General features: G+C 43.8%; 1 protein-coding gene across 1 annotated transcript; it reads right to left on the bottom strand.

The window, feature by feature from the left end:
- On the bottom strand, positions 1,762-15,862 carry CCDC105 (coiled-coil domain containing 105). Its single transcript, XM_003123455.4, has 7 exons — positions 14,038-15,862; positions 12,295-12,399; positions 5,307-5,505; positions 4,737-4,903; positions 4,507-4,602; positions 4,305-4,418; positions 1,762-3,767 (listed from the first exon to the last, which is right to left on the bottom strand). Exons 1-7 carry the CDS (start codon positions 14,593-14,595, stop codon positions 3,519-3,521), a joined length of 1,488 nt encoding a protein of 495 aa, XP_003123503.2. The 5' UTR covers positions 14,596-15,862; the 3' UTR covers positions 1,762-3,518.

The following is a 23,893-nucleotide window of genomic DNA, read 5'->3' on the forward strand; positions in this document are numbered from 1 at the left end:
CACCTGACCAAAGAGGTAAAGGACCTATATGCCGAGAACTATAAAACCTTAATCAAAGAAATCAAAGAAGATGTAAAGAAATGGAAAGATATTCCATGTTCCTGGATTGGGAAAATCAATATTGTGAAAATGGCCATCCTACCCAAAGCAATCTACAGATTCAATGCAATCCCTATCAAATTACCCATGATATTTTTCACAGAACTAGAAGAAACAATCCAAACATTTATATGGAACAACAAAAGACCCAGAATCGCCAAAGCAATCCTGAGAAACAAAAACCAAGCAGGAGGCATAACTCTCCCAGACTTCAAGAAATACGACAAAGCCACAGTCATCAAAACAGTGTGGTACTGGTATCAAAACAGACAGACAGACCAATGGAACAGAATAGAGAATCCGGAAATAACCCTGACACCTAGGGTCAATTAATCTTTGACAAGGGAGGCAAGAACATAAAGTGGGAAAAGGAAAGTCTATTCAGCAAGCATGGCTGGGAAACCTGGACAGCTGCATGCAAAGCAATGAAACTAGAACACACCCTCACACCATGCACAAAAATAAACTCCAAATGGCTGAAAGACTTAAATATATGACAGGACACCATCAAACTCCTAGAAGAAAACATAGGCAAAACACTCTCTGACATCAGCATCATGAATATTTTCTCAGGTCAGTCTCCCAAAGCAATAGAAACGAGAGCAAAAATAAACCCATGGGACCTCATCAAACTGAAAAGCTTTTGCACAGCAAAGGAAACCCAAAAGAAAACAAAAAGACAACTTACAGAACGGGAGAAAACAGTTTCAAATGATGCAACCGACAAGGGCTTAATCTCTAGAATATATAAACAACTTATACAACCCAACAGCAAAAAAGCCAATCAATCAATGGAAAAGTGGGCAAAAGACCTGAATAGACATTTCTCCAAAGAAGATATACAGATGGCCAACAAACACATGAAAAAATGCTCAACATCGCTGATTATAAGAGAAATGCAACTACCATGAGATACCACCTCACACCAGTCAGAATGGCCATCATTCATAAATGCTCAAATAACAAGTGCTGGAGGGGCTGTGGAGAAAAGGGAACCCTCCTTCCCTGTTGGTGGGAATGTAAACTGGTACAGCCACTATGGAGAACAGTTTGGAGATACCTTAGAAATCTATCCATAGAACTTCCATATGACCCCGCAATCCCACTCTTGGGCATCTATCCGGACAAAACTCTACTTAAAAGAGACACGTGCACCTGCATGTTCATTGCAGCACTATTCATAATAGCCAGGACATGGAAACAACCCAAATGTCCATCGACAGAGGATTGGATTCGGAAGAGGTGGTATATATACACAATGGAATACTACTCAGCCATAAAAAAGAATGACATAATGCCATTTGCAGCAACATGGATGGAACTAGAGACTCTCATACTGAGTGAAATGAGCCAGAAAGACAAAGACAAATACCATATGATATCACTTATAACTGGAATCTAATATCCAGCACAAATGAACATCTCCTCAGAAAAGAAAATCTTGGAGAAGAGACTTGTGGCTGCCTGATGGGAGGGGGAGGGAGTGGGAGGGATCGGGAGCTTGGGCTTATCAGACACAACTAGAATAGATTTACAAGGAGGTCCTGCTGAATAGCATTGAGAACTATGTCTAGATACTCATGTTGCAACAGAAGAAAGGGTGGGGGAAAAACTGTAATTGTAATGTATACATGTAAGGATAACCTGACCCCCTTGCTGTACAGTGGGAAAATAAAAAAATTATAAAAAAATAAATAAAATAAAATAGGCTGTCTGTAAAAAAAATAATGGGCATCAGCTGTCATTTCTTTGTTAAAATTTCTTCAAATTGGGTGTGCTATCTGCTTCCTGTTGGATAAGTGCAAGGAGGAAGTGCCTTGAAGAACATTCCTGGGGAAATTAGAACCACAGTGAGCCCCTGATGATCCCTAGGCTAAGTCCTTCTTCAGATAAGGGAGCTGGTGCTGGTGTCCAATGGCTCTGAGTCAGATATTGCTGGTTTCAACTCCTAGACATATTCCTCAGCAATGCGATCCTAGGCATGCAGCACCCCCCGCCCTGCCCCCATGTATTTCCCTGCCCAATGAGCATAATCTTCTCCATCTCCACTCAGTTGTAATGGTGAGCCCATGGATGCTTGTGGTGTGGAGCAAAAGAGAGAACATGGATTCAGATCCAGATTCAAATCCTTCTTCATCCCTTGCTGGCTCTATGACTCTGGGCTAATATACTTTACCTTCCTGAACTTTATTTCCTTCTCTGTAAAATGTTGGCTGGGCTAGGTTGTGTCCAGTGACTTTGCCAGAAAGATATTTGCGAGGGAAATTCTTTGCATGTGCATGGTCAGTTTCATGATCTTGCGTGTTTTATTCCTCAACATATCCCCAGCACCTAACACAGACTCTTGCACGAAGCAGTTGCTTGGGAAATATTTGTGGCTTGAATAGACACCTCTTATTCTATGTATATCACACCCTGGAATCTTCCTATGAGAGAAGATGATTATCACAGCTTGCTGTGAGGAATTCTGTGATGGGAGGGTGTCCAAGAGAACAGGGAGGAGAAACCGATCTATGCCTAAATGTCTGGTGGGCTTTAGTCAGGTGAGCTTCCTGTAGGAGGCCACAGTAGAGCTGTTCTTGATCAACTTATGAGCTTCCTGAGATCAGGGACCATGTGAACCTTGCTCACTGCTGCACTCTCAGAGCCTGGCTCAGAACCTGGCACTTTATAGGAGCTTAATAAATGAATGAAGGAGGCTGTGAATTTTGAAGGAGCAGTATCCCTTCCCCCAGGTAAATGGAGGAAAGGGCAATGGGAGGAGGGGAGGGCACAACTCCCCCTGCCCACTTGGGGTTTGGGAAAATAAACAGCCTCCATTAGAAAGAGCTCTAGAGGAAGCTGTATCCCTGCGTGTGTTTCGTCAATAAATGCAGAATCCAAGTTCAGCTTAGAGCTAGGGCTCAAGTCAGGTATTAAAATCCTAGCTCTTCTGCTTACTGGCTGCACAACCTTGGGCATCTGCTTAACCTCATGTACTTTCCTTAACTGTAAAGTGGCAATAACAATTCACCTGCAGTTGAGGATATTTTATATGCAGCCACCATTCTACAGGCCTTTAATGTATAACTCATCTATTCTTATGACAAGGCTTTGAGGTGAATGCTGTAATTCTACAGTTTAAAGGTTGGAGACACTGAGGTCAGAGAGGAACAGTGACTTGCCTAAAGCCACACAATTTTAAATTAGGGAGCCAGTATTTGAACCCCAGAAATATGGTGGCTAAACCCATACTATTAACTTCCAAGATACACTGCCTATAAGGTGTTTTATGATAAGTGATACACAGTCGATGCCTAATAAATGGTAATTATTGTTATTTTTAGTTATAATTCTGCTAGAGGGCGCTCAAAGGAGAGTGGATCAGGAGATAGAGAGGGCCACTGGGCTGTGGCCCGCTAGGGGCAGGGGTGCTCCTGTCACTTGGCTGCGGCGCTGGACTCCCAGCGCGGCGGCGTGCGTGGGTCCCAGTCGCTGACTAGGCGTTGCGCTTGCTCGTAGCACACTTGTGGGTGCCGTTGGCGGAGGCGCAGGCGCACCACGTTGTCGTCCACTTCATGCCCAATCTTCTTGCAGTTCAGGCTCCAGGTGAGGTTCTTGCGCGCAGCGAGGAGCTCCTTCAGATTCTTTTCCGCAAGGGAGATGTGGCGCTGCAGCTTGTCAGTGCCCTGGAGACGGGGAGGGACCGTGCTGGGAGACAGGAGGGTCTCCACGAGGCACTCTCTGGGATAGGCGGACACACCTGAGCCAGGTGTGCGTGTGAAAGGACAACAGATGAAGAGGGGTTGGGCCTCAGATGGGTAGGGGGGTACACAGCTGAGTGAGGTGTGCGTGCGGAAGGGCCCCGTCTGGGATGGAGCACAGCTAGGAGTGAGCCTCAAATGGGGTTGGAGTAACACACCTGGGCCACGATGTACTTGGAAAAGAATACAAGACGACAGGACGAGTATGAGGGAGCGGGTGAGCCTGAAGGTGATGTGTGTGTGGGAGGGCAGACCTGGATAGAGGTGGGACAGAGGTTGAGGGAACTTGAGATAGCTGTGGGTATTCCAGAACCTCCTCCTGGGTGAGGAGCTGAAGGACTCATAGACCCGAGCGAGGGGGTCTTACCTGGGATAAATGTGCTTGAGAAAGGAGTCTTAGCAGGGCAGGGCCTTGCCTGGAGAGGGTGGGAAATCACAGAAGGGGGACAGAGAGAGGTGTACCTGGGCAAGGCGCGTGGCTTCTGGGAGTTGGGTGCCCACGTGTCTCTGGTATACACGAACCAGAGGTCTGTCCAGTTTCTCTCGAGTCTCCAGGTGAGTTTTAGACAGAGGACCCTGGCAGGGTGTGGTGTGCAGAACCATGAGTCCCAGCCTACCTGATACCCCTGACCCCATCCCCGCAGACCCTTTCCCCAAACCATACCTTGGTGAGGCCGTGGGTGATGTACATCTCCTGGTTGAATTTCGTGCACCGGTGGATAGTTCTCCTCATTAGTCCTAAGGTCATGTTCATTTTATCCTGAGTGGGTAGGAGCACAGGGGGGTCACTCTGGTTTTCTGTCCCATCTCCTCTTGCACCTCCCTTCTCCCTCCTCCGTACTCTCCCATTCTAGACTCCAGCTGCCGACGAGGGGCACCGCCAGTGGGGCCTACCTTCAGCTCCAAAGTCTCACGCATTTTTTGTGCTATCGAGGCGCACACGCGATCGCTTATCTGCTGTTGTTGTTCCCGGATGTCCTCCTCGTTCTTTGCCATATCTAGCAAAGTGTCCTTGGACTCCATCAGCAGTTGCTTGGCTTCATACAGTGCAGTGGCGCACTCTGCCAGAGTTGGGGGCGGGGCGCGTGTGAGGTGCCAGGGTCTCCTTTTCCCCATCCTGGCTTTCAGAGTCCCCCTCTTCTGTTCTCAGGTGGTGACGGGCCCCCAGGGAAGGGGGCTTTACTCAAGGGGCTGGGAGAAGGTCCAGGGGGGGAGGGTTCGATAGGAGGGTTAATATGAGTAGTGTCAGGGAGTGACTGAAGGGGTCGTGCACGCTTGGGTGTGGGAAGCGGTGGGAAGAGCTAGTCAAAAACATGGGTTCAGCTGGAGACTGGCTCTCAGTCCTCTTGCTTGATCTGGGAGGGGGTGGGGACAATTACCCAGGGAAGGCAGCAGCCAGAGGAATAGGGGAGAGGTGGCAACAAGGGCACCCACTATCCTGGACTTCTTTCTGTGGGGGTTTACCTGGAGTATAGGTGCCCACAGGGTCTGGAGGTGGAGTTTTCAAGCCCTGAGTGCGAGGGGTGGGAACTCTGGAGAGGTTCACCCAAGAGTGGCGGCAGGCCTGCTCTAGAACCTTGTCCAGTGGCTGGTTCATTAACTCCACAGCTTGGAGCCTCTCCTCACAGCAGAAGATCAGAGTTTCACGGCAGGAGGCCAGGGTCTGGGGGCGAGGAAGGAGAGAGAGGCAGAAAAGGTCAATTGTGAGCTGAGAGATTGGAGGAAGTGACTTAATCTCTCTGCTCGTGGCCACAAAGTATTTTTGTCTCCAAATTGATCTTCTCCAGTGCTTGTTGCAGCCAGAAAGGAGCAACCTGTTTTCAAATTGACGCTCAGATGCATTCTCTCAACTTCTGTCCAGAAAGCCTTCAATACCCTTGGGTGGAGAGGGGACGAGCAGTAGGGGCTGGTGGCAGCTTTCCCGTTCCCAGCATCAGTTGCCTGGCTTTGCTCTGGCACTCTCTCCCATCACTTTCCCCATCTGTAAAGTGGAGAGGTTGCTAGCTGTACCTACATTTTGGTTTTCTTGTGCCATCCCTTCTCCTCAACCACATTCAGGGCTTATCCTGCCTCCACTCCTAGCCTCCAGGTCTCCCTTTTTTCTAATCAGTGTCAAGAGCTCCCTGCTCCTAGGCGCTATTACATCTTTTCTGGATCCCCACCCCCACCTAAACCCTACCTCCACCATTATAAAATAAAATAGTTTGCTTTCTTTAGATATTGGCAACTCTTTAAGTCATCCTTCATGGCTCGGTGGGTTAAGAATCCAGCATTGCTGTTGCTATGGCTCTGGTTAGAACTGTGGCTTGGGTTTGATTCCTGGCCCAGAGATCTTCTGCATGCCTTGGGTGTGGCAAAAAAAGAAAGTCATATTAAAACAGAAGACTTTTCCCATATGTATATACCCATATAAACACCACACTCATCAGAATATAGAATATTTCCATCATCTCAGAAATTTCCCTGGTGCCCTGTACCCCTCTTCTCCACTAAGATGCCTAGTAGATTAATTTTGCCATTTCTTTAAGGGCTCAGTAAAACTGCTGCCTATGGACTGGCCATCTGGTTTTGTAAATAACACTTTATTGGAATGTGGCCATGCTTATTCATATACATATTGTTTCTGTCTGTTTTTGTGCTCCACTGGCCAAATAAAGTATAGATCTTTCTCATCTTCTGATGGGGCTACATCCCAGTAAACACATTGTAAACTGAAAATATTGTGTTGAAATGCATTTAATACACTTAACCTACTGAACTTCATAGCTTAGCCTAGCCCACTTTAAATGTGCTCAGAACATTTGCATTAGTCTACAGTTGGGCAAAATCACCTAACACAAAGCCTATGTTATAATTAAGTACCTAATATTCCATGTACTTTATCAAATATTGTATGGAAAGTGAATGACATAATGGTTGTACAGATACAGAATAGCTATAAGTGCATTGGTTGTTTACCCTATGTGTGGCTGACTGGGGGCTGCAGCTCACTGCTGCTGCCCAGCATCATGAAAGAGTATGGTTCTGCACATTGCTAGCTGGGGAAAAGATAAAAGCTCAAAGTTTGAATTACAGTTTCTACTGAATGTGTCTTACTTTTGCACCATCATAAATTGAATCATTGGAAATTGGGGGCCATCTGCAATTGTGAGAGACTCTATTGCATACAAAGCTTAAAAATTTACTACCTCTTTAAGAAAAAGCTTTTGAAATTTAGAACCTCATATAAAGGGAATCATACAAATGTGTTCTTTATGTCCAACTTCTTTTGCTGAATATCATGTCCTTAGGATTCATCCACTTGGGTAAAAAATGGATGTAAAAAGTCTTTCATTCATTAATTCAAATATTCACCCGGCCCTTCCTGTATGCTGGGCAGTGTGACAGGGGGAAAAATGATCCAGTTCCTCTCCAAAAGAAGTGAAAGGGTCAGAATATGCAGATAAGAATGGCTAGTGAGGGAATAATAGAAATGTGGATTATCTGGAAGGGTGCACGTGATTAATAAAGGTGGGTTCTTTTTTATGGTGGTAAAGGTATGTAAAGCTTTGCCATTTTAACCATTTTCAGTGGAGAGTTTAGTGGCATTAAGTATATTCACAGTGTTGTGCAACTATCACCACTGTCCATTTCAAGAACTTTTCCATCATGCTGAACACATCTTTACCTATTAAAGAATAATTCCCCATTTGTTCACTGTTGGAAATGATACAATAAAGAAATATTGATGGTGCTGGAGAAGGGGCAGAAGGTGGGTGTGGTAGGTAGGTGGAATTATAGGATTGGCAGAAGAAAAATGAGAGAGGTTCTTTTCAGTGGTTCCCATGCAATGGGGTCATTCATTGAGGATGAAGAAAGAGCAGGGAATTCGAGAGATCTGAAGGAGGAGAAAGTATGAAATAACTTGCTCAATGGAACAGTAAGCCTTCTAGGGACACATGGTCAGGTCTCTGGGAAAGTTCTGAGTGTCATTTTGAGGTCTGAGTTTATGATTTGAAGTTGAAACATGTCTATTGGTGGTGAACATTTTTCTCCAGAAATATTTGCCCCAGGCCTCTTCTGGGTTTTATCTATGTCTGTGTTTCCCCCCCATTTCCCTTTCTCTCTTGCAAGTCCTTCCCTACTGGAGCCACCCTCAGTGTCTTCTCCTTTGTCTGTTTCAGACTTCCTTGAAGGATTTTTCAGGACCACCAGATTTAAATGAATATGACAGCAGCCTGGGGGTGCAGTGAATTGAATGCAATTAAGATTCAGTACAACGGACAGTGGTGCACCTGCTTCTAGATCTCTTTCCCTAACTCCACACCCATCCCCACCCCGGCTGGTCCTTTCTTTGAATGCTCCTATAATGTGAACTCCTCGAGAGCAAAGCCAGTTCTGTACTGTTCACTATTTTGTCCCCTGTGCCTAGCATGGTGTCTGGGACACCAGGGTACTGGATTAATATTTGTCAAATGGATGAGACAGAGGTTCACACAGGCTCTGTAAAACATGGCTACCCTACCATCTCCATTATTGCTCTTATAAAGAAATCCTTGTTGCAAGATTGAAAGATGCAGTAAGAGACCATCTCTGGCTGGAGCTGACAAAGACGAGCACATAGTACAGCATAATGAGCTCAATATACCTGAGTTGAATCATGAGGAAGTCCTCCCACATATCCAAAGGAAATCAAGATCTTGAAGAGAAATCACTCCCATGTACATTTTAGCATTATTCTCAATAACCAAGACATAGAAACAATCTAAATGTCTGTTGCCAGATGATTGGAAAAGAAAATGTGATATGGTATATAATATAGTAATATTAGTAATTACCGGCAATATTACTATCTCATATTAACACTATAACTATATTATAATGTATAGCAATATCAATACATTAATAATTAATAACCATGTATATATATTAATAAATGTAATAAATAATATAATATGTAATAAAATATTATTCAATCTTAAAAAAGAAGGAACTTTTTCCATTTGTGACACCATGGATGAACATGGAATATATATGTATATATATATTTTTTTTTATGGCTGCACCTGGAGCACAGGGAAGTTCCTATGCTAGGGGTCTAATAGGTGTTGTAGCTGAGGCTTATGGTAACACTAGATATGAGCTGCATCTGCAGCCTTTGCCACAGTTTGTGGCAATGCCAGATCCACTAAGCCAGACCAGGGATGGAACTCATATCCTCTCAGAGACAACATTGGGTCTTAATCTGCTGAACCACAATGGAAACTCCTGTAGGATATATCTTTTTAAAAATAAAGTTCATTGGGAGTTCCCTTCATGGCTCAGTGGTTGACAAACCTGACTAGAATGCATGAAGACATGGGTTTGATCCCTGGCCTTGCTCAGTGGGTTAAGAATCCATTGTTGCCCTGAGCTGTGGTGCAGATCCCAGACATGGCTCGGATCCCACATTGCTGTGGCTGTGGAGTAGGCAGGCAGCTGTGGCTCTGATTTGACACCTAGCTTGGGAACTTCCATATGCTGCAGGTGTGCCCCCTCAAAAAAAAAAAGCAAAAAAAAATTCATTGGTAAGCGTAATTTTGGTTTCAAAAATCTTTGAGTCTATTTCTGTTTTGTAAGTTCTTTTGTATCTTTTTTTTTTTTTGGTTAGAGTCCACACATTAACGATCTCATATGATATTTGTCTTTCTCTGTCTGACTTACTTCACTTAGTACGATAATCTAGGTTGATCCATGTTGCTACAGATGGCATTATTTCATTCTTTTTTATGGCTGAATAATACTCTATTTTTTTTTTTTTTTGTCTTTTTGCCTTTTCTAGGGCTGTTCCTGTGGCATATGGAGATTCCCAGGCTAGGGGTCTAATCGGAGCTGTAGCCACCGGCCTACGCCAGAGCCACAGCAGTGCAGGATCCAAGCCGTGTCTGCAACCTACACCACAGCTCACAGCAACGCCGGATTCTTAACCCACTGAGCAAGGTCAGGGATCGAACCCGCGACCTCATGGTTCCTAGTCGGATTCCTTAACCACTGCACCATGACGGGAACTCCAATAATACTCTATTTTATATATGTATCACTTTTTTTTTTTGTCTTTTTGCCATTTCTTGGGCTGCTCCCGCGGCATATGGAGGTTCCCAGGCTAGGGGTCGAATCGGAGCTGTAGCCACTGGCCGACACCAGAGCCACCTCAACGTGGGATCTGAGCCGCGTCTGCGACCTACACCACAGCTCATGGTAACACCGGATCCCTAACCCACTGAGCAAGGTCAGGGACCGAACCCGCAACCTCTTGGTCTCTAGTCGGATTTGTTAACCACTGCGCCACTACGGGAACTCCAATAATACTGTATTTTATATATGTATCACATCTTCTTTATCCAGTCTTCTGTTGATAACATTTAGGTTGCTTCCATGTCTTGGCTACTGTAAATAGTGCTGTCTTGTACACTGGAGTGAATATATCTTTTTGAATTATGGTTTTCTCTGGATATATGCCCAGGAGTGGGATTGCTGGATGATATGGTAGCTCTATATTTAGTTTTTTAAGGAACCAACCTGGAGGATATTATAACAAGTGAAATAAGCTAGGTGTAGAAAGATCTCACTTATATGTGGAATCTAAAATAGTCAAATTAAAAAAAATAGTCAAATTCCACGTGCACCCGCATGTTCATTGCAGCACTATTCACAATAGCCAGCACATGGAAACAACCCAAATGTCCATTGACAGATGATTGGATTCGGAAGATGTGGTATATATACACAGTGGAATATTACTCAGCCATAAAAAAGAATGACATAATGCCATTTGCAGCAACATGGATGGAACTAGAGACTCTCATACTGAGTGAAATGAGCCAGAAAGACAAAGACAAATACCATATGATATCACTTATAACTGGAATCTAATATCCAGCACAAATGAACATCTCCTCAGAAAAGAAAATCTTGGAGAAGAGACTTGTGGCTGCCTGTTGGGAGAGGGAGGGAGTGGGAGGGATCGGGAGCTTGGGCCTATCAGACACAACTTAGAATAGATTTACAAGGAGATCCTGCTGAATAGCATTGAGAACTATGTCTAGATACTCATGTTGCAACAGAAGAAAGGGTGGGGGAAAAACTGTAATTGTAATGTATACATGTAAGGATAACCTGACCCCCTTGCTGTACAGTGGGAAAATAAAAAAAAATAGTTAAATTCACAGATGGAGAGAGTAGAATGGTGGTTGCCATGGGCTAAGAGGATAGAGAAATGAGGAGATACTGGTCAAGTTGTACAGAATTTCAGTTATGCAATATGATTAAGTTCTGGAGATCTAATGTGTCTACGGCTAACAATCTTTTTTTTGGGGGGGGGCACACTTGCGGCATATGGAAGTTCCCAGGCTAGGGGTTGAATTGGAGCTGCAGTTGATGGCCTGCGCCATAGCCACAGTGGTGCCAGATCTGAGCCATGTCTGTGACCTGCACCAAGCTTATGGCAATGCTGGATCCTTAACCCACTGAGTGAAGCCAAGAATCAAACCTGCATCCTCATGGATACTGATTGGATTCTTGTCTTTTTTTTTTTTTTTTTTTTTTTTTTTTTTTTGCCTTTTCTAGGGCCGCTTCCGTGGCATATGGAGGTTCCCAGGCTAGGGGTCTAATTGGAGCTGTAGCCACCAGCCTATGCCAGAGCCACAGCAATGCAGGATCCGAGCAGCATCTGCAACCTACACCACAGTTCACGGCAACGCCGGATCCTTAACCCACGGAGCAAGGCCAGGGATCGATCGAACCCACAACCTCATGGTTCCTAGTCAGATTCGTTAACCACTGTGCCATGATGGGAACTCCTAGTTGGATTTTTAACCCACTGAGCAACAACAGGAACTCTGATACTGTCTTTTATAATGGACATCTGCTAAGGAAGTAGATCTTAAGAGTTTTCACCATACACACACATACAGGTAGCTATGTGAGGTGACTGTGGTGATTATTTCACAATGCATACATATATCAAGTCATCAAGTTGTACGTTTAAAATATACACACAATTTAAAATGATTAATTATGCCTTGTTAAAGCTGGGGGAAAAATATACCTGAGCTCAAACCACAGCCTTACCATTGGCTCGCTCCATTCCTTGGATGAGACCACATCTCTCTAAGCCTCAATTTCTCCCTCTCTAATGAGGGGATCATAGTTTCTACTTCACAGTAGGGTTTTAAGGAGTTAATGACTGCACAGGGCTTGGCACAGAAGGGGGTGTTCATTGTTATTTTGAGGCTTAATCCCATCTCTCAGAGTCCCTGGTTTTTCCATTTCACAAAGTGGAAGGAAATACGGTGAGTGTCAGGTCAGCGTGGGGTGGGTGTGTGGGCTGAGGGATTTTCTGTTGCTATTGTCACCAAGGTTAGAGTGGTTTTCCCATTAGATAGCCAAGGGCTCCCCTCTATTCCCCTTAATTTGGCCTCAGGTAGTCCCCAACCTTGAGCAGGGCCTCTGATTTTTCCATATCTTTCTCCATCTTCCTCTTCATACTCTTTAGCTCCTCTTTTTCCCAGGTAAGCATAGTGTCAGCTTTGTCAGGGATCTGGAAAACATGGAATGAATCTCTCACATCCTTGGGAAAGGGCTGGAGGGAGATTTCTCCTGCCAGAGTAGTAGAGGGATTGCCAACCTCATACACTCTGTGTTTGGAGAATGAAGTTTTGGGCACTCTCACCCTTTGGGGATCACACTCTCTGAGAAGGCTTTACCCTGTTTTTTTTTTTTTTTTTTTTTTTTTTTTGTCTTTTTAGGGCCACACACACAGCACATGGAAGTTCCCAGGGTAGGGGTCGAATTGGAGCTGCAACTGTCCTTCTACACCATAGCCACAGCAACGCAAGATCTGAGCCTCCTCAGACCTACATGACAGCTCACAGCAACACCGGATCCTTAACCCACTAAGTGAGTCCAGGGATTGAACCTGCATCCTTATGGATACTAGTCAGGTTCGTTATCACTGAGCCACACTAGGAATCTGGCTTTACCCTTTTAGAGGTCTGGCTTTCACTTAGGGGAGGTTGTTCCCTCCAGAAAGTGGGCTTGGGGTCTTCTTCCTTTTACGGGTAGGAGCCCAGTTAGCTGGGATGGAGGTTAGTTAACATGGGGGAAGGTTATCATTACTTTCTGAGGCTGGGGGTCCCCCTTCCCTGGTGATAATGTTATCCTCTACTCCTGTCTCCTTAGCTAGAAGTGGAGGAGTCTTAGGAATTCCTGCTGTGGCACAGTGAGTGCATTAATGATCTGGCTTGTCTATGTGGTGTTGTCAGTTCGATCCCTGACATGTTCCATTTGCAGCAAGTGCAGTAGAAAAAAAAAAAAAAAAAAAAAAAAAAGGAAGCGAGGGGTCTTATCACAGGGATGTTGAGAGTTTGCCTTTTTGAGGTTTTATTCACTGTATCTGGGGGCTGGGACTAGGAATCCCACCATGTAGGTGGAGGCTTGTCTCTCTCCAGTGAGACTGGAGTGTTCTCTATTTTTGAGGTAGGGGCCTGGGGTTTTACTTAAAGGGGAGGATTTCACCAGGGCTGGGACTAGAGGTCTCACCACACCCCCCATTGGTGGCTTAACTCAGGTGCAGAGGCTGGAAGCCTGAGGATCTCAATTTTTAGGCAGGACCTGTTCCTTTCCCCTGCAGGTGAGGCCAGGGGTGGGGGTGGGAGGTTCAGTTATGGTTTTAAAAATAAACAATTTGAGGAGAGTTTCATCTGGGTTGGGACAAGGATCCCATTCTTCTCAGTAGGGGGCTTCAGGTGTGTTTTAACTGGAATTAGGGAATTGAGGGTCTCATGCCTGTGGGAGGGTCTCATCCTCTGTGCCTGGGGAGTGATTTCATGTCTGGGCTGGGAGGTGCGGATTTTACTTCTTGGGAAGAACTTCATCTAGTCTGACTCGAGGGTCCCGCATTCTTTCCCTGGCTGAAAGACTGGGATAAAATTTCCCTTCTGGGGCAAGGGGGGGGGGGGTCTGAGGATCTCATCCCCTTGGGAGGATCTTAGCATATGTGCCTGGGGACCATGGCACCTTATCTTGGGGGTGTCTTCTTGTGCCGTTACTCAGTGGAGTTGGGGCCTGGGTCGGGGAGTGTTCTCTTTATGGGGTGAGTTTTGTCCAGGCTGAGCATCCGGGAGCTGGAGCAGAGGCCTCAGTCTTTGCGACTTGGCCGGGGCTGGGGTGGTCCCACCTTCTCAGACTTGGGCCGGTAGCCCCGCAGTTTGACGCTCTGCTGATTAATAAGCAGTCCCTTGCGCACTTCGCTGAGCCTGTGGTCGGTAGCCTCTCGCTGACGCTGCAGCAGCCGCATCTGCCCATTGATCTGCTGCTGCGCACGGCCGAGGCGGGCTGCGGTGAGGCGCGCCCCCCGAGCGTGCGCGTGCACCACCTCTGCCGTCTGTAGGGCTCGCGCGTCGCGGTGCATGGGCAGTGGTAGGCGGGCGTGCCAGGCAGGGGGCTTCATCTTGTTCTTCCACAAAGTAACGCCCTCGCCTGGCGGTGGCTGCTCCATGGTGCCACCACCTTTGAGCATTTCCACGCGGAAGCGCCAGGGCAGAATGTAGGCTGCCCGGCAGAGGTGGCGCGCCATGTGAGGGTCCTGCACGCTGTCCTTGGGTTGCCACATGGTCACTGCCTCCTGTCCGCAGCGATCGTTCAGCTGGTGTGCCTTCTGTATAATGGCTTTGGCAGCCTCGCGCCATGCTGGAGGGCCAACACGCACGTCCGGGCTATGCTCAACTGGGGGCATGGTCCCTGCTTAGTGTCCTGGCCTGGCCCAAGATTATCTAGAGGAGGAACAGCGACCCTACCCCAATGAACACGCAACTCCTTCCTGGCCTGAAGAGTGAGTGAAACAGAGCAGTCATCACCATGACGACAGTGGCAACAGTGCAGGTGAGTTCCAAAAGTGGGGGAGGGGAAAGGCCACAGGGAGGGATTGGATGGAGTCTGTGCTTTGAAACTAGGCAGAGGTAGCTTGGAATCCTGGCTCCTTAACAAAACCAGCCTTATCAAGCCCCCTCTCACTGTTGCTTCTTACCCTCCAGCAACACCAGCTTTCTTCCAGCTCTGAGGACATGTGAAACTCTTTCCCACCTCAAAGCTTTAGATTTGTTCTTCCTTCTGTATGGCATACTCCTTTCTATGTCCTTCCCATTGCTGGCTCCTTTTCAATCTTCAGAGCCCAGTTTAAAGATCACCATCCTCAAGGGGATCTTTCTTTAGCACCATTTCTAAGGCCCACTCTGTCTCACCACTCAGAATTTTCAGTGCAAATCACAGAAAAGGAAAAAGATGGCATCACAGTCAAAATCACAGTCCAAAATACAGATACACAGTGACTCTTGAGGACAACATGGCTACCCTTGCAGAACTCTCAACTGCCAGTAGGTTGTCCCTAGAAATGTCTCCGATACTGTGGCCAGCAACTGAATTAGTTCTCTATAGTACCTGCTTTTTTGCCTCCTTAGTTCCCAGGGTCCAAGGTGGCTGTGTTTAATTGCCTGAACCTGTATTACATGGCATGCCTGGGCTGCAAGGGAAGCTAGGAAGGTGAGTCTTGTCTGAACTTCCTGTTTCTATGGCAGGAGAAAATCTTTGTTTCCTGCCAACATATGATGTAGAATTCCTTCAACATAGGAAGTAGGTCAGATTCTGGAAGAAAAAGAGACAATTTCTCTCAATTCCTCCCCATAATTCTCCATCACATGACCCTGTTTATTTCCTTCTAGTGGTGGTATCTTTACAAGGTCCGTTGCTAGGCACTTCAAACTCAGCAGGCCCCAAACCACACTTTTGATTAATCTCCCTGATTTTTTTACCCTATGATAATGTTCCTTGACTTGATAGTTGGCCCACATTCATCTTAGTTGCTCATGTTAGAAACTTAGGAAACAATTTTTTCATGTCCACATCCAATCCAGTAACAAAATTTGCTTGTCCTACCTTCAAAACTTATCCCTAATGTAATCATTTTTTTCCCTCCATTGCTACTGGCAGCATTCTTTTTTTAAGTTTTGTTGAAGTATAGTTGATTTACAAGGTTGTGATAATTTCTGCTGTACAACAAAGTGACTCAGCCATACATATATGCATTTCCATTCTCTTTCAGATTCTTTTCCCACACAGATTATCATGGAATACTTGGTAGAATTCTCTGTGCTATACAGCAGGTCCTTGTAGGCCAATCATTCCACATACCTCAGTGTGCATATGCCAATCCCAACTCCCCAGTCCATCCCTCCCTCCCCCTCACCTGTCTCCTTTGGTAACCATAAGTTTTTCAGTCTGTGAGTCTATTTCTGTTCTGCAAATAAGTTCATTTGTATTCTTTCTTTTATATTCCACAGGTAGGTGATATTATATGATGTTTGTCTTTCACTTTCTAAGTTCACTTAGTATGATAGTTTCTAGGTCCATCCATGTTGCTGCAAATGGCATTCTTTCATTCTTTTTACGGCTGAGTAATATTCCATCGTAGGTATGTACCACATCTTCTTTATCCAGTCCTCTGTTTTTTTTTTTTTTTTTTTTTCCAGTCTTTTTTTGTCTTTTAGGGCTGCACTGGTGGCATAGGGAGGTTGCCATGCTAGGAGTCAAATTGGAGCTATAGTCACTGGCCTATGCCACAGTCACAGCAATGCAGGATCTGAGTCGTGTCTGTGACCTACCCCACAGCTCATGACAATGTCAGATCCTTAATCCACTGAGCAAGGCCAGGGATCGAACCCATGTCATCATGGATGCTAGTCGGGTTTGTTAACCATTGAGCCACGACAGGAACTCCTCCATTCCTCTGTTGATGGACATTTAGGTCCAGCAGAATTCTTCTCATTCATACCATCATTTCTCATTCACAGATCTCCCCTTGCCTCCCCAAATTCATTCTCCCTAACACAGCCAGCACTGTGTTCTAAACTAAACATTGTCTCACTTAAAAACCCTTCAGTGAAACTAATTGTACCTAGAATAAAATATGAGCTCTTTTCTTGCAAGGCTCTGAATGATTTGGGTTTTCTCACTTCCCCAAATTAACTCACCTTCGATCCCACCCCCTTAGGCCCACTCAGTGCTCTAGCCTCCTTGGCCATCTTTATGTTCTCCTAACATGTCATGCTAGGTCCTACCTCAGGGCCTTTGCACTTACTGTTATCTTTTTTTGGTTGGATCTCTTTTCCTCAAGATATTTGCCTGGCTGGGCTCTTGGCGTCCTTTGGGGACAGGGGGATCTCACCTCTTAGGTTTTCCTTGACTACTCAAAAGGAGCTCTCTTAGCCTTATAGTTTCTTTATATAGTATCTTCATGACACTCACTACTGTTTGAAAGTATCTTATCCATTCATTTGCTTACTTAAAATTTTTGATTTTCCCACCTATCCTAGAAGAATCTAAGAGACTTGAGAGGAGGAACCTTGCTCTCAAGTGCCTAGCATGGCTCTGGGCACATAATAGGTCCTCAATATACATGTGATGAAGGAATGGAAGGCCTCAATAACATACTGTGATAATTTTATGTTTCTTTTTTTAGATGAATAGTAAAGAAATTTATTATAATCTAAATATAAGTAAAATTAAGCATTTAATTAGTTTATTTTTGGCTGCATCCACAGCATATGGAACTTCCTAGATCAGGGATTGAATCTGAGCTGCAGCTGCGACTATGCCACAGCTGTGGCAATGCTGGATCCTTAACCTGTTGTGCTAAGTGGGAACTCCTAAAATTAACCATTTCAAAATGCATAATTCAGAGACATTTAGTACACTTATGATGTGCAATCAACACATTTATCTAGTTCTAAAACATTTTTTCACCCCAAAATAAAACCCTGTTTCCATTAATAGTCACTCCCCCTTAACAGTCACTTTCCATTCCCCTCTCCCCTCAGCCCCAGCAGTTGCTAATCTACTCTCTGTCTCTATGGACTTGCCAGTTTTGTATATTTCATTTAAACTAATCAGATACTATGTGACCTTCTGTGTCTGGCTTCTTTCCTTAGCATAATGTTTTTGAGGTTCATCCATGCTGTAACATGTATCAGTACTTCAGTTTTTTATGGCTTATTCCATTATATTTATATATCGCAACTTTGTTTTCCCATTGATTGATTGATGGATATTTTATGTAATTTTTGCTTGTCTTCTTTGTCTACCTTCCCCTTCATGAGGGCAGTGACTTCGTCTGTTTTATATATCATGTATCCTAGCACATAGCACAGATTGTGGCCCATAGTATTTTTTTCATAATAAAATTATTTACTTCACTAACAAAGAAGTTGCAGGAATAGTAACTACACTTACTCCATTCTTATGATTTAGAACATGAAACATTTTCAAGTTGTACTGAAGACTTTAAAATCTCAATATGTGAGGGATGTAGGTGATTATATTTCAGATGAATTTCTTTTTCTTTTTCCTTTTCTTTTTTGTCTTTTTGCCTTTTCTAGGGCTGCTTCTGCGGCATGTGGAGATTCCCAGGCTAGGGGTCAAATCGGAGCTGTAGCCACAAGCCTACGCCAGAGACACAGAAACGTGGGATCCGAGCTGCATCTGCAACCTACACCACAGCTCACGGCAACGCCAGATCCTTAACTCAATGCGCAAGGCCAGGGATTGAACCCGCAACCTCATGGTTCCTAGTTGGATTCATTAACCACTGCGCCATGACGGAAACTCCATAGATGAATTTCTAAAAAATTTTCTCTTCCTAAAAGATAATTTTTAAACCTGTTTATATCGTTAGGTTAATTAACCCACATGAAAGTGCTGATATTTGACATTTTATGACCCATAAAACATCACTCTCCTATGATTCAACCTAACCTATTTATAACAATTTATTACTATTATTTATACCAGGCATGAGCCTGGTATTCAGTAAACATTTATTTAATGAATACCATGAAGAAGGAATGAGTAAGTACTTTCTCATTGAGTGAATAAGAAATGGAAAGAAGAAGAAGGAATGAATTAACCTAGCTTTGCAAAACCAAAGGATCGCTTAGTTATGGGGAACAATAAGATGGAAAACTGAAGGATCCAAATCAGCAGCTATGCTGATGACTAACCAGGAAGAAATGAGGGCAGGTAACCTTTGGTAATGTAGGCTTGTTTCAAGGATTCTCAGGAATGCTGGCTTAGTACAGACGTTAGCTCCTGTGTCCAATGGTATCTGACTCAAGAGATCTTCACTAGAGTCAGGATAGTATCATAGTCAAGATTCTGGAGCCAGATGACTTAGGTTCAAATTATGATTCTGGTATTTGTCATCTGTGTGATCTCGGTCAAGTTGCTTGATTTCTCTGTGCCTCCATTTCCTCATCTGTCAAATAGGATAGTGGGATTGTGGCATGGATTAAGTGAGTTAATATGATTGAAATGCTTAGCACGATGACTGGCACACTGTGCTATTTTTTAGGGCCTCACTGTGGCATATGGAAGTTCCAAGGCTAGGGGTTGAATCAGAGCTGTGGCTGGTGGCCTACACCACAGCCACAGGAATGCACTATCCAAGCCACATCTGCAACCTACACCATAGCTCACGGCAATGCTGAATCCTTAACCCACTGAGCTAGGGATTGAACCTGCATCCTCATGGAGACTAGTCAGGTTCGTAACCCACTGAGAAACAACAGGAACTCCCACAAAGTAATTTTTATGAAAGTGCTTAATTTTCATTTTTTTTTAATTGAATGAATAGATGAATGAGCTAGTCTAATACCAGGAGATGCAGAGAGGGCTCCACAAAGAACCAGGGAGACAGTTCATTTGGGATAACATTGTGGATAACCATCCAACTTCGTGTTCATTTAATGCTTCCATTTTCCTAACCGGAGGATTTCACTGGATTGGTTTGCTGACTGGCATGTAGAGCACATCTATTGGGCAGTGTTTGTGCTGAGCTACCTGAGGAACACTTGAGGAAGCTTTCTGTGTCAGACCTACATCTGGAGGATTTTGGCTTTGACTTGGGTCTTGGGTGAAAGTCATTAGGACTATGGTTGGGGGTTTGTTCATCCCATTTTGGCTTTTAATTGGTCAACCTTTTTCTTGCCAATATACTCCTAATGTCTATTACATTTTCTGAGCTTTGAAATTGATGCCTACTGCTGCCATTGCTCAGTCTTCCAACTTGTCATTTTCATTTTCCGACATTTCCAACATTCCAAATTTGACTGTATCAACTTCTAAAACTCACCTCCAGTTCCTGGCTTTGATGGCCCATTTTGGACACTTTTCTCTATCCTGCCACATATGCCTGTGTTTAGGAAGAGGTGAAACATTTGTTCTGTTTTCAAAGCTTGTAGGTCAGAGCCTGGGTTGGTAGGTGCTAGAGACCGAATGTGTCCTTCCAAAGTTCATATGTTAAATCCTAATGGCCAATGTGATCGTATTTAGAGGTGGGGATCTCTGGGAGAGGATTAGGTCATGAAGGTGGAACCCTCAAGAATGGGAATAGTGCCCTTTTAAAGAGACCCCAGAGAGCTCCCTCACCTTTTCTGCTGTGTGAGGTCACAGCAAGAAGATGGCTGTCTATTAATCAGGAAGTTTTCACCAGACACAAAATCTGCCACCGCCTTGACCTTGGACTTCCCATCCTCCAGACCTGTGAAGAATAAACTTCTATTGTTTATAAGTCACCAGTCTAAGGTATTTTCTCATAGTAGCATGGACTCACTAGATAGCATGTGCCTCGGAGGAACATAGCAGGGCTGGGGTGGGCTTTCAGTCTCCAAGAGATTCAACTATGTGTGGCTGAACAGAAATGATGAAGTTTGACAATAAATGCTGGAGAGGGTGTGGAGAAAAGGGAACCCTCCTTCACTGTTGGTGGGAATGTAAATTGTTGCAACCACTGTGGAGCACAGTATGGAGGTTCCCTAAAAAAAAAAAAAAAAAACTAAATATGGAACTACCATATGATTCAGTAATCCCACTCTTGGGCATCTATCTGGAGAAAACCATCATTTGAAAAGATCCAGTGCACCCCAATGTTCACTGCAACACTATTTACAATAGCCAATACATGCAAGGAAACTAAATGTCAATTGAAAGAGAAATGGAAAAGAAGATGTGGTACATATACACAATGGGATATTCCTCAGCCATAAAAAATGAAATAATGCCATTTACAGCAACATGGATGGACCTAGAAATTATCATACTAAGTGAAGTAAGTCAGAGAAAGACAAATATCATTTGAGATAATTAATATGTGGAATCTTATAAAAATGATACAAAAGAACTTATAAAGCAGAAACAGACTCAAAGATTTCAAAACCAAAATTATGGTTACCAAAGGGGAGATGTTGGGAGAGGGATTAATTGGGAAGTTGGGATTGGCATATACCTACTAGTATATATAAAATAGACAGGTAAAAAGGACCTTCTGTATAGCACAAGGAAATCTTAATACTGTGAATAATCTATAAGGGAATGGCTATATGTACATATATAAAACTGATTTACTTTGCTGTACACCTGAAGCTAACACAACATTGTAAGTCAAATATACTACAATAAAAGTAAAAAAGGGAAATTATGAAGTTTGAAAAATGCTACAGAAACTTATATACATGAAATTTATATATATGAGCTGATGGCTGGGAAAATGTTTCACTACTTTTCAAGCCCAAATGCCTTCTCAAGCTAACAGATAAACTTGTTTTCATGATATGAAAGTAATGTATGGGCATTGTGTAAAACACAGAAAAAAATAATGAAGAGAACATAAATCATCTGTAATTTTATCATTCTGAAATATATATTCTGAACATGTTTTGACTTCATTTCAGCTATTTCCCTATCATCCTCCCATATATATATAGTTATAGTTGTACACATCTCCCTCCTCCCAACATACTAAAGCTCAAATATTTGAACTCAGTGGGGAATAGCATTTGTGAGATTAGCTCTCTGACTTTTATAGTGAAGGATACTTAACAGAAATTCTTTTTTGTAGCCATCTTTCGTAGGATCACCTGTTCTATATAATGGGAGTCCTACGAAGTGGGGAGAAAAATTGTGCCTTTGCATTAAGGGTGAAATTGCATAATGAAGGAAGAAGGAAAAGCTTCTAAAACTTTTGCCTTTTCTTTCCTTTTTTCCTTTGGTATTACATGGAGATGCCCTTCACTCTGAAATCTTGGCAGGTAATTATCAGAGACCCCTTTTTAGGTTCCCCGATGTCTTCCCTTCTGGGGCACCAGCTTCTACTTTTAGTAGGTGCCCCCTTTCTCTTGGAGATAATCACATCAATTGGTCTCTTGCTCCAGGGGGATATGACCTAGAATCAGTTTTGTCTTTGAGAAATGAGGTCACTTTCCTGGGGGAGGTGTCAGGAGACTATGGGAAGCCCCAGGCTGGGAGAAAAGGTTCTTCCTGGTTTTTCCCAGTCACCTCCTGCAAAGGTGGTGACCGTGCTGGTCAGTGAGGGACATAAAGACTGGTCCACATGACTCTAGCCCCCATCTGTCTTCAGGCAAAGGTAATCAATATCCTCCTGCAATTGAAAAATTCCTAGCTTCTTTTCCATCCCATTCAACTTGACCTCTAAGTGGTATTTGAAGTTGTCAGCTACCTGAAACTTGAATCTCCTCCCCTATATTCTTTCACATTCTTCCCTTTGTCTTTAGTCTTGGTCATTCACTGGCTGGTTGTCTCCCATCCACCCTCAAATACAGAATTCTTTAGGTGAGTTAGGTGGTCTTTTTTTTCTTTCATTTTTAAAAGTTTTATTGAAGTCTAATTGATTACCATGTTGTGATAAATTCTGCTGTACCACAAAGTGATTCAGTTATGCATGTACACCCAACGATTCTCTTTCAGATTCTTTTCCCACATAGATTATTACAGAATATTGGGTAGAGTTCTCTGTGCTAAATGGCAGATCCCCACTGGCCAATCATACCATATACCTCAGTGTACATATGCCAATCCTAAATCCTCAGTCCATTCTCCCCGCCCCCAGCCTGTCCCCTTTGGTAACCATAAGTTTGTTTTCAAAGTCTGTGAGTTTGTTTCTATTCTGCAAATAAGTTCATTTGTATCTTTTTTTTTTAAAGATTCCACATATAAGTGATGTCATATAATATTTGTCTTTCACTATCTAACTTCACTTGGTATATTTTCTAGGTCCACCATGTTGCTGCAAATGGCATTATTTCATTCTTTTTTATGGCTGAGTAATAGTCCATTGTGTATAGGTACCACATCTTCTTTATCCATTCCTCTGTTGATGGACATTTAGGTTGCTTCCATGTTTTGGCTACTGTGACTAGTGCTGCTCCTGGTACCTCTAATATGACCTTATTTGGAAATAGGGTCTTTGCAGGATTAATTACTTAACATGAGGTTATACTGGAATAAGGTGGGGCCTTAACTGAATGACTAATGCTCTTACAAGAAGGCTATTTGAAGGGAGAGTGACACAGACAGGGAAGAAGTCCATGTGGACAAAGAGGCATGGATTGGAGTGATGCCTACAAGTCTAGGAATGCCACTAGAATCTAGGAGGGGCCAGGAAGTCTCCTCCCCAAGAGCCTTTGGAGGGAGTGTGATCGTGTCCATATTTTGATTTTAGACTTCTGGACTCTAGGATTGTGAGAGAATAAACTTCTATTCTTTTAAGTCATCTTGTTTGTGCTAATTTATTCTGATAGCTTAGGAAACTAATATAGTAGTATTTGTCTCTTTAGTCTGGGGTGCCATGCCTACTTCTGGCCTGTTTCCATTTGACATTTGCTATCACCTGTGCATACTGACAGCACCTCTTCAATGCTCAAAATGCAAAACCAGGGATTTCCTGTTGTGGCTCAGCAGGTTAAGAACCCAACATAGTCTCTGTGACGATGTGGATTTGATCCCTGGCTTCATTCAGTGGGTTAAGGATCTGGTGTTGCCCCAAGATGTGGTTTAGGTCACAGATGTGGCTTGGGTCTGGTGTTGCTGTGGCTGTGGCAAAGGCCTGCAGCTGCAGCAGCGATTTGACCCCTGGCAGGGGAATTTCCATATGCTACAAGTGTGGCTATAAAAAAGAAAAAAAAAATCTG

The sequence above is a fragment of the Sus scrofa genome, chromosome 2, assembly GCF_000003025.6.
Source record: "Sus scrofa isolate TJ Tabasco breed Duroc chromosome 2, Sscrofa11.1, whole genome shotgun sequence".
NCBI classification, from domain to species: domain Eukaryota; kingdom Metazoa; phylum Chordata; class Mammalia; order Artiodactyla; family Suidae; genus Sus; species Sus scrofa.

Excerpts from the sequence above, each read along its gene's own strand:
- CCDC105 (XM_003123455.4), bottom strand. The coding sequence starts at position 14,595 with ATGCCCCCAGTTGAGCATAGCCCGGACGTGCGTGTTGGCCCTCCAGCA. Across the intron at positions 4,603-4,736 it reads GTGAGACTTTGGAGCTGAAG|GATAAAATGAACATGACCTT; the intron begins GTAGGCCCCACT and ends CTACCCACTCAG. Across the intron at positions 3,768-4,304 it reads AAGCCACGCGCCTTGCCCAG|GGCACTGACAAGCTGCAGCG; the intron begins GTACACCTCTCT and ends CCCCGTCTCCAG.